The 16657-nt window shown below is 39.3% G+C and overlaps 5 protein-coding genes across 6 annotated transcripts; 2 read left to right on the forward strand and 3 right to left on the reverse strand.

Annotated features, from left to right (window-relative positions):
- Nucleotides 1-647: 647 nt before the first annotated feature.
- Nucleotides 648-1229, reverse strand: LOC114753620 (protein RADIALIS-like 3). Its single transcript, XM_028942315.1, has 2 exons — nucleotides 892-1229; nucleotides 648-744 (listed from the first exon to the last, which is right to left on the reverse strand). Exons 1-2 carry the CDS (start codon nucleotides 1143-1145, stop codon nucleotides 720-722), a joined length of 279 nt encoding a protein of 92 aa, XP_028798148.1. The 5' UTR covers nucleotides 1146-1229; the 3' UTR covers nucleotides 648-719.
- Nucleotides 1230-5562: 4333 nt separating this feature from the next.
- Nucleotides 5563-15506, forward strand: LOC114753622 (serine carboxypeptidase-like 45). 2 transcript variants are annotated; one of them, XM_028942317.1, is made up of 9 exons: nucleotides 5563-5821; nucleotides 5916-6014; nucleotides 6129-6224; nucleotides 6350-6442; nucleotides 6567-6637; nucleotides 6753-7085; nucleotides 7174-7288; nucleotides 7365-7463; nucleotides 7540-7607. In XM_028942317.1, the coding sequence occupies exons 1-8, from the start codon at nucleotides 5575-5577 to the stop codon at nucleotides 7421-7423; spliced, it is 1113 nt and encodes a 370-aa protein (XP_028798150.1). In that variant the 5' UTR covers nucleotides 5563-5574; the 3' UTR covers nucleotides 7424-7463; nucleotides 7540-7607. The 2 variants fall into 2 exon arrangements, with proteins under 2 accessions (XP_028798150.1, XP_028798151.1); XM_028942318.1 differs by lacking the exons at nucleotides 7365-7463; nucleotides 7540-7607 and adding an exon at nucleotides 15457-15506 and having other exon boundaries at nucleotides 7174-7234.
- On the reverse strand, nucleotides 8068-8862 carry LOC114753624 (mitotic-spindle organizing protein 1B-like). Its single transcript, XM_028942320.1, has 2 exons — nucleotides 8816-8862; nucleotides 8068-8427 (listed from the first exon to the last, which is right to left on the reverse strand). Exon 2 carries the CDS (start codon nucleotides 8416-8418, stop codon nucleotides 8185-8187), a length of 234 nt encoding a protein of 77 aa, XP_028798153.1. The 5' UTR covers nucleotides 8419-8427; nucleotides 8816-8862; the 3' UTR covers nucleotides 8068-8184.
- On the forward strand, nucleotides 13797-15486 carry LOC114753623 (serine carboxypeptidase-like 45). Its single transcript, XM_028942319.1, has 6 exons — nucleotides 13797-14049; nucleotides 14144-14242; nucleotides 14373-14468; nucleotides 14599-14691; nucleotides 14816-14886; nucleotides 14996-15486. Exons 1-6 carry the CDS (start codon nucleotides 13803-13805, stop codon nucleotides 15332-15334), a joined length of 945 nt encoding a protein of 314 aa, XP_028798152.1. The 5' UTR covers nucleotides 13797-13802; the 3' UTR covers nucleotides 15335-15486.
- Nucleotides 15507-16387: 881 nt separating the features above from the next.
- On the reverse strand, nucleotides 16388-16657 carry LOC114753625 (mitotic-spindle organizing protein 1B-like). Its single transcript, XM_028942321.1, has one exon. It carries the CDS (start codon nucleotides 16652-16654, stop codon nucleotides 16421-16423), a length of 234 nt encoding a protein of 77 aa, XP_028798154.1. The 5' UTR covers nucleotides 16655-16657; the 3' UTR covers nucleotides 16388-16420.

Genomic DNA, 16657 nt, shown 5'->3' on the forward strand with positions numbered 1-16657 from the left:
CTGCTTCCATCACAACCTACCGTGCTCGGTTTTAGCGTCTTTCTTGTTTCCTCTCCGCCCCTTAATATTCAAAAAGCTTGTTTTCAAAGCTCGAGGGGATCTCCATATTAGAATACAAATCCACGATTTTATATACCATAGTGCGTGAAACTTGACCAAAAACATACCATAATTTACGACACCAAAGGCTATTAGACAACATATAAAATGGTCCTTCGTATGGTTATAGACAAAACAAAGAACATATAAGCTTGCAGTGATTTTCTACCAAGTGATTCAAGCTATGCTGGTGTAATATACGGACAATTCTCATGCACAGATAGTTAACATTATGCTTCTGTTTTATATAATCAACTCGTCATTTCACCGCTTGTTTTCATGACGTAATTAATTTTTTTTACATTAATTAATAATTTCTTAAACCTTGTAAAAAAAAAAATTGAAACTATACCAAAGTTAAAGCGGAGGAAGTACCATGAACTCTGGTAGCTTTATTAATGACGCCAAACAGAAACTTAGAAAGCATATATAGCCGTTGATTCTTCTTGGCAGCTTCAACGACATCGATTAAAGTACAAATAGATCATGAGCTATAATTAATTCTCATGACTTAAAGTCTTATATATATATATATATATATATATATATTATGCCACATAACACCAAGTGCTAGTATATGCAATTACGAGACAATCAGAATCTTCGTTGTCACTGATGGTTCACCGGAGCTGCAGGTTTTTCAGCCTGCAAATTATAGAAGGGTCAAATGCACAGTTAGATATATATATATATATATATATATAGCAACGTTAGAATCATTAATCTAGAGCAAGTGAGCAGTGACTCTTATTTTTTGGGGAGGCGTTAAGAATATTAGACGAGAGTACGTACCTTTTTTGGTCATCAAAGCCCACACTTTTCTTGTAATTGGGGAAGGGCACTCTCCCAGATTCTATATGCTGAATGTCCCGGACCAGCATCTCATAGTGCCTCTTCACCTCTTCTGGTGATTTTCCACCGACAGCCCTGGCAACATTGTACCAACGATCAGGAGTGTCCTTGTCATAAACTGCAAGAGCCCTTTCGAAGGCTTTGTTCTCCTGGGCACTCCATGAACCAGTGGATGACATTGAGCTCGACGCCATTCTTTAAGGGCGAGTCCTGGCAATAGATATACTGGAGAATGGGAAGAATGTTGGAGAGTGTATAGAGTAAGACCTGATCAGAAAGAGCTGGTATGTGCTGAGACGTGGCAATGGCTTCTCCTTTTATAAGCATAAGTGGGAGGGTGCAAGGTGGGGCAGTGCCAGTTGGCACTTGGCGTTGTAAAATTTCAGTGGAGTAGAATTTGGTGATATGTATCCTTAGGAGCCACTGAATGGAGCAGGACCAAGAAGAAGAGCAGCAATATGGGAGAATCAGTATCTTGAAACCGTAAAACAAATGACTAAAAGTCTAAAACGATAGGATTTACCATGCTTCGTCTATGCACCAGTCCTCTTTCCTTATTCTTGATTCCCTGATATATATCAAATTAAAACTCCTCCCTGGGAAATTTCAACAAGATCGTGGATTAAACCTGTAGTTACTCGTTTACGTGTTGTCAAGCTTCCAGATTTGTGGATTTAAGGGCGCCACTCACTATTAGCTTATACGCGCCTGTATTTAATTCTCTTAGTTGCACCAGTTTTCCAGTGGGTCCAAGCTCAAACCCAGGTGTTTATCAAACATCTGTGTACTCTTATTCTCAAGAGTTTGATCACAAACGAATCTCGTTTGTGGTAATCATTATGGCAGGTGATCTTTGAAGGGTACTTGTCTTGAACAGCCGTCCAACGCTCTAGCTGGCCTCTTGTGTCCGTACAATGATTGTAGTTTGTTCTTAACCCCAGTGAAAGGTCAACATTGTTACCTGCTACTCCTGTAGCTTCAGGGACCCCTTATGCTCAAAATAACGTACGTTACGTTGGTGTTTTTTGTTTAACGCTTAGGGAGACGAATCTTCAATTCCACTCATATCATCAGCTAAAATAAGCGGCTATATAAGAACTATGACTACTCGTACGCTTTTCTTTCTTCTGAACAATAAACGCTCCAGGATCATAGAAATTAATCCGAACCTTGGAGCATTGACCTATCTTAATCAGGCAACTAATGGGAACATCTTGTATGGCGGACAAGAGAACACATGCTTAAATTGATTGGAACATTTATAGGAAGAAGCTGCATTTGGTTGGTAAATAAGCAAATTTCATAAGGATTGGACGAATGATAATTCTTATCATTGTTCGGATGTTACAAACTTTGGAGAATGCACCAGCTGCCAACAAATACAACACTGCTATATATGCATGAGGTAAATATTATTGTCAATGATCCTTTCATTTGGTCAGTAATCTTTGTCTTTTGCTGTTAACTCTGGCCAGTGGCTTGACCTGGAGCACAAAATATAGGCTTTAGGTTTTCCCGCTGATGTTCAAGATATAATTACAGTCTGGAGAATAATATCTTTACCTGAAAAATTTAGCCGCCCCTCATACAAAAATAGTACCTAGTGAAGTTTGCCTTTTTTTGGGTGAACAGGGCATGATTGGGGTCTGGCTGGTCCATCCAATTATTTGGATTTTGTACCTGTGAATATGGAGCTTTCGTAATGACATTATAACTGATATCCGATTCAGCTGTGGCGAAGAAAAGACTAAAAATTTGCCAGAAAAATGGCCTTGTCACCAAAAGTAGTCAGGAGTTTGCATTTTTCGGATATAATTAACTCCACAGTTATGTTCTCTGAAAAAGCTTCGATGTAGCACTGGATTACTTGACCTTTTTCTTAATGAACAAATCATTACTTGACTTCTCTGCCACATTTAGCTTGTTAAAGAAAACAAAGAAGCTTTGTAACATTAGAGATTCAGACGCAGGAATAATAGGACGATGGAATTACCCCCGGAAACTAGAGTTTTTCATATCTTGTAACATCATTTTCTTCCTCAGACCACCCTTGTAAACTTGCCTTTACTTACTCTATGTTGTTGTTATTGCTACTGCTGTTGGTCTTGAGCATTGGTGTTTCTTTTTCCCCTTTTTGAAAAATTCAGAGCTTGAGAAGTATATTCTTCATCCGATTCTTGGGCTAGTTAAACCATAAATAAACTCTAGTGAGTATGAACGGAGACAATGAAGGAATGGGATGGACAATGTAGGTGAGTATCTATGTGTGGAACATGGGATAAGGCTACATTTCCAGAAAAGCATCAGAATAGTCTAATTTAGAGGCCGCTTTAGTGAGATACCGCGGTCAGGCTTTAGCTAGCAACTTGATATAGACTGACCCTGCTCTATATATACCTATATATGCTAATATCTAGCAAGTGGCTAGGCCTCAGACTAATCTTTAGAAAATTGCCAAAAACCAAAACGAAAGCATAGTATTCGGAGGTGCCTGATAGTACAAACACTTCTATTCTGGTTCATTCAATGGTTCATTAGTATGGGAATTCTTAATCTACCATTTGAAGATCTAAATCCAGATTTTTAGTAATCAGCATACATATGTTTGTAATATTTGAGTATTATTGCGACAGTGTTGATAGCTATAAGTTTGTGGGGAGGATGAATCTGGCCTCAGGGTCAAGTTGTATGAATGGTGTCTCTAGAAGCGAACCACGGTGTAGGCGTTGATGATTGGCTGAAAATTACTGGCGTGACTTTTGCAGAATCTTCGGTGAAAAAGTGAGGTCGAAGATTTATTCTCCCACCGATTTATGGAATCCTTATCGCCTAGTTTGCCTCGATTACCCAAAGTAACATATGGAATATGGTCTCTTGGACTCGCATTGGAGGATTTCTTTTCTCTCTCAGTGGTCCTTCATCGCCGAGAGAAGTTGAATCCATGCTTTATTAATTCTCTCTTTCGTACATAAGTTTGTTGACGTGGGTAATTTCATTCTGTCATGATCCAGCCGTCTGATATTATTGCAGAGCAAGGAACCTATGGCTCTGGAGGAGAAGGAAGGAAAAGAGTCAAGCATCCAGTCATTAAAGCGTAAAAGAGAAAGCTTCAGCTTGATGCAGCATTTGGTCAACGGTTGACGACAGGATGAAGTTATGAAGATAGAGAGAGAACAAATATTGTTTCAGCGAGCATGGAAGCCTAGGAAAGTGTGAATTGTGGAGTTGAAGCAGCCAGCACAGCAGGGAGGAAATTGATTAACAGGGAATGATCGAGCCCAATTGGAACGCGTTGGCCCTGAATGCACTTGGGCTCGGCCTATTTGAAGCAACACCCTAATGTTCTTCTTTTAAGTGGGCCTCGTCATCCAAGTGTTTGTTATAATATAACAATAATTTAGCCCCGGATCCAAGTTCAATGCGTTGAATGTATTTAAAAAAGAGAAGGAAAAAAAAGGGTTGTTGCGGTGTCAACAGTAAACGGATGTTTCAATCAGCATCGCTATGAAATTATTGCGTCTCCATTTATTCATATTACAGGATGGTGCCTCGAAGTTGGCCCCACATCTTTCCTTCATGTGTCCTCTCAAACTTTCTATTTCCTGTTTTCTTTATTCAATTCTTCTTTTAAACTATTAATTAATCATTTTTTATAATTTTACCTGATTTTTAATCAGGTATTTATAATTTTTTATTACAAAACTGCAAAAAAAAAATTTCATCAATAATCTGATAATTTTTTTAATAAATTTTTATGCAGATAAAGAACCACAGTAAACAGTGAGTGAGTAGGAGCTACCATGGCTAATAATATGGTGGTGGTCAAGCTCTTGATTAATCTTCGACAGTCGCACGCCGCTCTCAAATCTCAATTGTAGGCATGAGGCAAATGGCTATATTTGAGAAAATTATATTCAGAAGGGCACACTAAAAAATTACTATAAAATCTCAATTAAAAATGAGGCACATCATTGGGACTTGCATAATGAATTGTTTTTCTTTGTTTTATAGAGAAGAGCCAGATTTGAGGATAAGCCAGATTATATTCGCTTGCTGAGTCATCATGCTATTTGGTACAGATAAACGTGGCTTCCTCTTTTTTGACCGGACAAAAAAAACATGGCCTCATCTTTAGTTATGCTTTTTCCCTTTCATGTCCTCTCTAATCATAGCTCGTGGGTTCTCTGAAATTTTGACCATTCATGCATTATTGATCGAGTCCTCAAAATAACAGTACCCCCGAGAAGCAGGTTGAGAATATCGGGGGCGTATTCGCAAACTGGAATGAAGTTGAATTCTTTAACCACTGAAATTTATGAGGCATTTTTTTATTATGAAAATATAAAATAATAAAATAAATACGACCTTAATTTATAATCCTTATCATTTTGAAAACATGAAAACAACTTCATGCGTCAAAAGCCCTCGTATTTAGCATTGCAGAAGTGAACAGGTTGGGTTCTACCAAAGGCGATCCCTTTGGGAACAGTTATGAAGATGACAGTCTTACATGCGGGGTCCCACCATTATCTCAAAGCCATCTAACCAACTATATAATTCCCTCATTCCGTTCCTATAACCATGACCACCCCCACCATCAATTAATGTTGCTCTCTGTCAACTATGTTGTCTCAGACATGGAACTGGTTGGCCATAGTGTGTGCCATTTTTGTGCTCACATACCCCATGGCGGAGTCTTACCCACGAGAGGATGAGATCCAAAGCTTGCCTGGCCAGCCACCCGTAACGTTTCAGCAATTTGCTGGCTACATAACCATCGATGATAGAAAACAGAGATCCATGTTTTATTACTTTGTTGAAGCAGAAACAAACCCTACTTCCAAGCCTCTCGTTCTCTGGCTCAATGGAGGTTGCCTTCCCTTCCCGCTTCAGACTTCTGGATAATCTCGAACAACACTTATTTTTCTGAGAAACTAATATAATTTGTTTCATTTCGTTTTCAGGTCCGGGCTGCTCTTCTCTCATCGGAGCCTTCTTTGAACACGGGCCATTTACAGTTAGTGCAAAGGGTATCGTGAAGAATAAATATAGTTGGAACAAAGGTACGTCTCTCTGGAGCTAAAGTAAGAATAATGAGTGCAAAATAAGTGGCATCCTTAAACAACAATAATTAATACACGATCCAAATCCAAGATTTCACATTGTGTTTACTGCAGTGGCGAACATGTTATACTTGGAATCACCGGCAGGTGTTGGATTCTCTTATTCTGTCAACAAGTCCATCTATGCTTCCTACAACGATGAGATCATAGGTTTATTTTCTGGCCATATCAAGTTTTAAAAGCATCTCTCGCAGAATGATATCATTCATCCTTCTGACTAATCATTTGCATGAAACAATAACTAACATACTCGTATCCATTTTTTCTTTTGTTAGCGCGAGACAACTTGGCATTCCTGCAGTGTTGGTTTGCGAAGTTCCCAAAATACAAGAACAGATACTTGTTCATAACGGGCGAGAGTTACGGAGGTATGTCTATGGAAACGTGGAATCATTCACACATACGTATAGCCTACTATAAATTATAGCCTCTAGAACACTAAAATTTTCTTTGGACCTCAATCTCATAGTGCTGAGTTTGTGTCATTGTCAGGGCACTATGTGCCACAGCTTGCACAGCTTATTATTCAAACCAAGGCCATCCCCAACCTCAAGGGTATAGCGGTAAGAAGCATTACAACAAGTTGACTTTGTTTTTTATTTTCGCGTATGAAAACGGGCGATCATTACATATTTGTTAATACCCATTTTTGTCCCCCAATTTTTTGTCGGGTTGCAGATAGGGAATCCCTTGCTAGAATTTGAGAATGACCTTGATTCGAGGGTTGATCACTATTGGTCCCATGGGTTAATATCGGATTCCACTTACAACGCTATGAACAAAGTATGTAACGGTTCTGAGTTCGCAAAACAATTGATCAAGGGTAAGATGTCTGACACTTGCAAGAAACTCCATGGCATTGTACAAGCCGAGTTCGTGGTTTCAGTAAACCAAGATAACATTCTGGGCCAAACCTGTGATTCCTTAAATTTAACCACGGCAGCCATCCTCGCTCGCCCACCAACCTCAATAATGTCTCAACTTTTGCAGCCATATACAAACAATCGCCAGGTGAAGTCATCAGTCAACATCCGAATGACATAAATATGGGGGTACCTAAGCGTATTGAAAAGCGATCAATTCGATGTCTTTTTTGTAGGGAGATGGTGGCGTTTGCGGACTGACGCTAGTATCCAACTATTTAAATAGGAAGGGTGTACAGACGGCTTTGCATGCGCAGATTGTCGAAGCAAACACATGGATTATTGTAACATGTAAATTGCCGATCATTACTTGAAAATAACAATTGTTATTATTTGTGCATAAATGAGATGACATTATGTTCCGCAGATTCATCTATACAAGATATTCATTCGCAAGCAAGGAAATCCCGACCATTAAGGTGGTAGGCTGGCTCGTGAAGTCGGGCATAAGGGTCGTGGTTTACAGGTACTAATTAGATCTAGCAGGGTGCATATATGAATATCAACATAATAATGAATTAGAATGGCATGTGATGTGACAGTGGAGACCAGGATGCAAACCTTCCATTCATAGGAACTCGACGTTTGGTGAGGAAATTAGCTGAAGAATCGAAACTCAAAGTGACAGTGGACTACACACCCTGGTTTGTGGATGGAAACCTACAGGTGGGCTAAATTTAAATTTTGTTTCTCTTGTAAAATTAATTGAAGTCACCACCTTGACGATGTTTATGTTGACCTGTGAAACGGATTGTAGGTTGGAGGGTGGACAGAAGAGTATGGGAAATGGTTATCTTATGTAGTGATAAGGGGGGCTTCCCATGAAGCCCCGGCCACTCAACCAAAGAGGACATTTATGCTGTTTGATGCCTTCCTTCAAGGAAAACTACTTCCTATCCCCCAACAATGATGTGCTCTGCTGATATGGGAGCACAGTTTATTTACATAGTATTCCACGTATCAATGACCAATCAAATAAAAGCAATAGTTCCTATCACTTCTTAAATAATTTTTTTCAATGGATATCTACCAATTTTAGCGTTTAAGTGCCTGTAAAATATTCGTAGGCATAAACACCTGGCTGGTTTTTGTACGCTCAAAATATAAACTAATAATCATGCTTGCGCACGGATCCTAAAGGAAACCCAATGCATAGGCAAAACGGAAAAACGAATGTTAAAGCTCATTTAGGGCAGAGATGACGCTTGTGCGGGCAGGGAGGATGATGGCTGAGTTGGAGAAGCCTTGTCTCTTCTCAGTTCCCTGACGACAGCAGCAAGTGTCTCCGGATTGACACCCAGGTCACACAGAGCAATTAAAACAGAAAGAGTGTGACGGTCCAGGCCCGTGTCAAGAATGTTTGACATATGGAATGCCAGGTCTAACGATTCCCGAGCAGTTCTTGCTTCTTCTGGGTCCATACTTCTAACCTAGCATTTTTCATTTGGGCACAATCAAATTATTCACCAATTTCATATAATTAAGATTTATAAATCTACAGCTTGGATTTTCTTACTCCTGAAGAGGCCTCTAATCAGATTGATGAATTGTAAACAGAAATCTGCTATTCTCATAAGCATATTCATACGCTGATCTTGTTGGCAAAGAAACCCAGAAAGTTTTTTTTGGGGGGGGGGGTAGGAAGAAAGAAAGAAATGAGAAAATACAAATTTCAGATGCAGTAGTTTAGATGAAAGGCGAGAAATGATAAGCAAGAACCCAGATCATCTCTAAAACGGTCGTGCCAAATCCCTAAATAAAGGTTGGTGAGGAGTGAATATAGATATAGCGAAGAACAAAGATGTGGGGATAACATACCAGTAATGTGTGGATCTGGCGTGGGTATGAAAAGGAATGCCCGGCCAAACACAGGCCTGAGAAGGAAAACAGCCAAGGACGATGATATTGGCGAGCGGAATATTTATAAACTTGGTTGAGGGAGGAGGCTTAAAAAGCTAGAGCAGAACAGATCGCATCAGGCACTGATGTCGCCGACTGATAGTGTTTAGGAAAGGAGTAGAAGATGGACCGTGGGAAGTGGGAATCTGGTGGATGAATTACGAAGATGTTTGAATGACTAGAGACAAAATGTATGAATCGGATAAGTTGAACGAGCCGGAAGGAAATGGAGGAACCGAGTAAGCCCAATCAGTTTTGAGTTTTAACGGATGTTGGTTGGCCCATTCCAAACGGAGCTTCATGTATGTGCTGACTGCTGAGTGGAGTATCAATAATTCAATATTCTGTACCAAAAAAAAAATCAATATTCAATAAGTACGCAAAACAATTAATTAATGAAAAAATCTCAAAAAAAAATAACTGTTAAATTTTAAAATTTTAAATCAGGAATTAATATAAAAATATGTTGTTACTTTCTACAATAAGCACGCAAAACAATTAATTAATGAAAAAATCTCAAAAAAATAACTATTAAATTTTAAAATTTTAAATCAGGAATTAATATAAAAATATGTTGTTACTTTCTTTTTAAGTATAGTTATTTTCCTTAGGAGTGTAGTAATTAATACTGATTTAGAATTTTAAAAGTCAACGGTCATTTTTTTTTGGATTTTTTTCTTGATTAATAGTAACTTTTAAAAGAAATTAAACCTCAAAAACTTTCCTTATATGCCTATTGAGCGTTAACATTGCTCTAGTGAGTTAAAAAAAAAAAAAGACATTGATCTGTGAAGATTGAATAGATGCGGTGGGTACGCTTAATGTTTTGACTTGGGGTTCAGATAATTGCTTTAAGTTAAATTTAATTTGTGAACATGGTATTACATTTACTTGGCTTTGTTTGCATTGAATATTTTAACATGGAAGGTTAAATTATATTGGTGATTCAACAATTATAATCGATTCAACTGCAGTTGGAATAGTTAACTGTGCATGAACCAACCCAATTTTTAATACCTTACAATATTTTCTGAAATTTCAACCTATCCCATATAAGTATACCTTGATATTAAAGATCGCATTGAAATAGTAATATACTACCTCCGAAATCGTGTGAAATCGCAGTACACAGAATGTAATAAATGTATAGTAATGACTGATGAGCGAAGTACATGATATTTGATATAAATGTATATATAATTAAATATCTCTCCGATTTCTTGCAACAAGGACAGAGCATAAATGCATTCTGTTTTAAACCATACAGTTCTTTGCAAAGAAATTATAAAGTGAAACCAGCAATTTCTCACTAATTAATTTTTCCTAGTACGAGGCTAGGCGTTGAGTAAGTGGGCTGGCTTTCAGTCCCCCCAAAAAACAAAGTGGGTTAGTTTGGTATAAGGTATAAATGCATTCTGTTTTAGATCACATAGAGGCTGCAAATGAAATTGTAAAGTGGCCGATCCGCCCTGATTACATAGCGAATGAGTCAATTTTTTATGTTAATTCACATCGACTTATTTTTTGTTTCATTTTCTCAACATTGAAGCATTCTTATAGATTCGATCGCAACATCGAAGTTTCATCTTAATATATATACTTCGCAAATCTCTATCATGCCAATTTAAGAGGTGCAAATTGCAAAAATCACACCTCATAATTTGATCACGCTTTGAATATCAGCACACACGGGCATTTCCAGGTGCATAGATTTTAATATGAGATTGTATTTGACCTGCTCAACGGTATCAATATAATATAATTCATAAAAATTTGATCCTTTCCAAAGAAACATTTTACACGAAAACATTATGAAAATCAAGCTTGTCTTTTATCTGATTATTATCTGATGTTTCCCAAATTCAACAAGTTAAACTTCCATTTATTGTTTTTTAATTAACCTCTAGCTAGTGCCGTGTACGAGGTCAGGCGGGGCATAATTATTGGTTGGTTGAATACAAATATGGTACAAGGCTGCAGGCAGGAAAATCGTTCCAAAACAGCATAAGCAATAATGTCAGCTCCAGACAATCAATCAGCAGAAATCACTCTTGCTGTGAATCAGAATGGAAATCCTGCGTCACCCTCCGACGAGGCAGCCACCGATGATGCGGTCGCCGCTCACCAGCAGGGCCGAACGAAACAAATGGAAACATATTTCAGATACGATAAAGAGAGAGATAAACCCAGCGATGTTCGGACCGCCCTGCTCATTGTGGCGGTTCTAATGGCGACGACCACCTATCTGGCGGGGCTGAGTCCTCCCGGCCGTGTATGGCAGGACAACAATCTGAATGTGAATCCCAGACAGCTCGCTGGGGTTTCAATCACGGGTACCAAAAGTTATTCTGCTTTTGCATGGTTCATGTTTTGGAACGCAGTGGGCTTTTATTCCTCCATGCACATGATCTTATTCCTCACCGCCAGCTTCCCTCTTCGGTTGGAGCTGACCTTTGCTGCCTCCGGAATGCTTTGCACGTACAGTTTATCCGTGGTTGCCGTTGCACCCAACAAATCTCTGCGCTATGCTTTTACTGCCCTCTGCTTTGCTCTTCTCATCTCTCTAGCTTGCATCACATTTTTGAGAGGCTCAAAGTTTGCTCGCAAAATCAGAAAGACCGTGGATAGGTTTCGCGCTACCCCGCAACTACCCCTGTAATTTATATGTATGATTGTCCACATCGAGTAATTTATTTTCCGGATCATGGCCTCATGCTTTGCAAAACCCCTTTTCTTTTCCCTATTTATCTTTTTTCCTCTCTTCTTATTTTACTTCTTTCACCCCATTAACATTCGCATTTTGATGTCCAGGGTATCCGTGGAGCGACCAGCATGCCGTGTGTCTTCTTTTGGATCTGCTAATATGGGATATTTGGATTATTTGGATCTTATCTGCAATAATGCCATCGCCCTCCCTTTTCTTCTGGTTTTTGCATCGTGAAAGTGGAGACAGTAATATTCAGATAATTGGGACGGTGAATGATCATGTTTTTTTTTTTTTGGGTGGGGACCTGCAATGTGGCTGTCCACATCTTCCGAAAATGGCGCAAATTAAGAGAGTGCCCCAAAAACTCATAATCAGAATCTGACGTTTCCGTGACGTAGTCAATGGTTCTGGTTTTATTGGACAAAAATATCTTACAGTATATCGCGAGTTGGAATTCTTAATCAACGGCTACTTAAGGCGAAACATGTACCAGATTTTAAAATCTATTCAGTGAAGACGGATGAGTGTGATTTGAAAGACACAGGGAGGCATTTGAACACGTAAAACCTGAGAGAGCTCCTTTGTGCTGTTTCAGGCATTTCTTGGCGTCAGCCAAACCACTCTCCCCAGTGTAATCAAGCCCGTTAATTATTCTGATTATAATACTGCGCCACCATCGTCCCAATGGATTATCAATTATTTTAAAGGGTTCGCACTTGTAGCTTCACCGGCTTGGCAAGGTCCCATGAGCCTTCACATAGACTTCCTCCATGGACCTTTAATTTGGTCCCTGCGCTGCCACGACAAAAATCAATTTATACAATCTGGCACTTTTCTTCGCCTCTCTGGCCTCTAATTTGATTAACAGGGAATGATTGAGCCCAATTTGAATGGGTTGGCCCTGAAAGTATTTGGGCTCGGCCTTTCTAAATAACGCAGTCTTTATATAGCCTTCGATGATTGCCTCTTTTTTGTTAAGACTACTCAATTTGTAGTATGATATTGTATAAATAAATAAATAACTCACAAGGCTTGTTATAATTGCTGTAGTGGCGCTGTTCTCTCTATTCCTCCATTGCTGTTTCTCAGTCGGTATAAGTGAACGAAGACTAGAAGAGATCTGTGATTTTTTCCCTTGTTTGAGTGAGTGTTCCTTTTTTCCTTTTTTTTAAGATCAGGGCACTGCAAAACGATGTCGCCGGACCAAGTGGAGGGGAATACAAGAAGTTGATTGGGTGGAGAGGTGGGAAATGACATAGTTTTGCGTTAGTGGAGGGAAATGGAGAGAATGCCTAAGAGGAGAGGTTCCGCGCCGTAATAATTTTAAGTTGACCAAGTTCCATGCGTGACTGTTGCATCAGTGTTGCGTCCATCTCAATGGTTGTAGCGATGTACACTATCTATTTTGGGGAAAATGAAAAAAGGTTGTTGCGATGTAAACAGTAAACGGATGTTTAATCAGCATCGCTATGAAATTATTATGTCTCCATTTATTCATTTACAGGATGGTGCCTCGAAGTTGGCCCCTCATCTTTCCTTCGTGTGTCCTCTCAAACTTTCTATTTCCTACTTTCTTTATTCAGTTCTTCTTTTAAATTCTTAATTAATCATTTTTTAATAATTTTACCTAATTTTTAATCAGGTATTTATAACTTTTTATAAAAATAAAAACTGGAAAGGATTTTCATGAATAATCTGATAATTTTTTTTAAAAAAAATTTATGCACATAAAGAACCACACTAAACAATGAGTGAGTAGGATCGGAGCGACCATGGCTAATAATATGGCGGTGGTCGAGCTCTTGGTTAATCTTCGACAGTCTCACGCCGCTCTCAAATCTCAATTATAGGCATGAAGGAAATAACTATAGTTGAGAAAATTATATTTGGAAGAATTTTTTTTTTTTTGTTTTATAGAAAAGAGCCGGATTATATTCTTTTTGAGGAGACTATATTCGCTTGCTGCGTCATCATGCTATTTGGCACATGCTTCAAAAGCCCTCGTATTGCGCATTACAGAAATGAACAGGTTGGGTTCTACCACAGGTGATCCCTTTGGGAACAGTTATGAAGATGATAGTCTTGCATGCGGGGTCCCACCATTATCTCCCGGCCATCTAACCTGCTATATAATTTCCTCATTCCGTTTCCATAACCATGACCACCCCCACCATCAATTATTATTGCTCTCCGTCAACTATGTTGCCTCAGCCATGGAACTGGTTGGCCATAGTGTGTGCCATTTTTGTGTTCACATGCCCCATGGCGGAGTCTTATCCACGAGAGGATAAGATCCAAAGCTTGCCTGGCCAGCCACCCGTAACGTTTCAGCAATTTGCTGGCTACATAACCATCGATGACAGGAAACAGAGATCCATGTTTTATTACTTTGTTGAAGCAGAAACAAACCCTGCTTCCAAGCCTCTCGTTCTCTGGCTCAATGGAGGTTGCCTTCCCTTCCTGCTTCAGACTTCTGGATAATCTCGAACAACACTTATTTTTCTAAGAAATTAATATAATTTGTTTCTTTTCACTTTTAGGTCCAGGCTGTTCTTCTCTCATCGGATCCTTCCTTGAACACGGGCCATTTGTAGTCAGTGCAAAGGGTATCGTGAAGAATAAATATAGTTGGAGCAGAGGTATGATTCTCTGGAGCTAAAATAAGAATAATAAGTGCAACATAAGTAGCATCTTTAAAGAACAATAATTTGTTTATTGCATCGTTAATACACAATCCAAATCCAAGAGTTCACATTGTGTTTACTGCAGTGGCAAACATGTTATACTTGGAATCACCGGCAGGTGTTGGATTCTCTTATTCCGTCAACACGTCCATCTATGCTTCCTACAACGATGAGATCATAGGTTTGTTTTCTCGCCATATCAAGTTTTAAAGGCATCTTCTATAGAACGATATCAATCATCCTTCTGACTAATCATTTGCGTGAAAGAGGAACTGACTCTCACTTGCTCTTTTGATTGTTTTCCTTGTTAGCACGAGACAACTTGGCATTTCTGCAGCGTTGGTTTGCCGAGTTTCCAGAATACAAGAACAGAGAATTGTTCATAACAGGCGAGAGTTATGGAGGTATGCCTACGGAACACGTGGAATCATTCACATATACATATAGCCTACTATAAATTATGGCCTCTAGGACACTAAAATTTTCTTGGACCTCAATCTCATAGTGTCGGGTTTGTGCCACTGTCAGGGCACTACGTGCCACAGGTTGCACAGCTTATTATTCAAACCAAGGCCATCCCCAACCTCAAGGGTATAGCGGTGAGAAGCATTACGACAAGTTGACTTTGTTTTTGTTTTTCGTGTATGAAAACGGGCGATCAAGACATATTTAATCAATACCCCCCCGAAAATTTTTGTCGGATTGCAGATAGGAAATCCCTTGCTAGAGTTTGAGAATGACTTCGATTCGAAGGTTGATTACTATTGGTCCCATGGGTTAATAACGGATTTGACTTACAACGTTATGAACAGAGCATGTAAGGGTTCTGAGTATGTAAGACAAATGATCCAGGGTAAGATCTCTGACACTTGCAAGAAACTCTATGCCAATGTGGAAACTGCGTTTGCTCATTCAGTAGACCCAGATAATATTCTGGGCCAAACATGCGAATCTTTAAATTTATCCACGACAGCTATCCTCGCTCACCCACCAACCCCGATAATGTCTCAGCTTTTGCCGCCATATACAAACAATCGCCAGGTGTGAAGTCATCAGTCAACATCCGAATGACATAAATATATGGGTGCTTGAGTGTATTGAAAAGCAATCAATTCAATGTCTTTTTTGTAGGGAGATGATGGCGTCTGTGAACTCAAACTGACGTTCTTATCCAACTATTTAAATAGGAAGGACGTACAGATGGCTTTGCATGCGCAGCTTGTTGGAGCAAACAGATGGGCCTATTGTAACAAGTAAATTGCCGATCACTACTTGAACGTAACAATTGATACTTTTATATATTCTTTGTGCATAAATTAGATGGCATTATGTTCTGTAGACCCATCTATACAAATTATTCAGTTGCAAGCTGGGAAATCTCGACGATTAAGGTAGTAGGCTGGCTCGTGAAGTCAGGCATAAGGGTGGTGGTTTACAGGTACTAATTAGATCTAGCAAGTTGCACATATGAATATCAACATAATAATGAATTAGAATGGCATGTGACGTGATAGTGGAGACCAGGATACAAAAATTCCATTCATAGGAACTCGACGTTTGGTGAGGGAATTAGCTAAAGAATTGAAACTCAAAGTAACGACAGAGTACACACCCTGGTTTGTGGGTGAAAAGCTGCAGGTGAGCTAATTTAAATTTTGTTTCTCTTGTAAGTTTTAAAAGCAATTGAAGCCAACACCTTGACAATGCTGACGTGTGAGACAAATTGCAGGTTGGAGGGTGGACAGAAGAGTATGGGAAATGGTTAAGTTATGCATTGATAAGGGGGGCTTCCCATGTAGCCCCGGCCACTCAACCAAAGAGGGCATTTATGCTGTTTGATGCCTTCCTTCAAGGAAAACTACTTCCTATCCCCCAACACTGATGTGCTCTGCTGATATGGAAGCACAGCTTATTTGCATAGTATTCCATGTATCAATCATCAATCAAATAAAAACAATAGTTCCTATCACTTCTTAAATACTTTTCTTTTAATGGATATCTATGAATTTTAGCATTTGTCTGGCTGGTTATTTTACACCAAAAGATAAACTAATAATCATGTTCGCGCATGGATCCTGAAGCACAGGAAACCCAATGCGTAGGCAAAATAGAAAAGCGAATATTAAAGCTCATTTAGGGCAGAGATGATGGTTGTGCGGGCAGGGAGGATGATGGCTGAGTTGGGGAAGCCTTGTCTCTTCTCAGTTCCCTGACGACAACAGCAAGTGCCTCCGGATTGACACCCAGGTCACACAGTGCAATTAAAACAGAAAGAGTGTGACGATCCAAACCCGTGTCAAGTATGTTTGACATATGGAATGCCAGGTCTAATGATTCCCAAGCAGTTCGTGCTTCTTCTGGGTCCATACT

This window comes from Neltuma alba, unplaced genomic scaffold (assembly GCF_004799145.2).
Source record: "Neltuma alba isolate B1F8T4 unplaced genomic scaffold, ASM479914v2 tig00008029_pilon, whole genome shotgun sequence".
Taxonomy (NCBI): Eukaryota; Viridiplantae; Streptophyta; class Magnoliopsida; order Fabales; family Fabaceae; genus Neltuma; species Neltuma alba.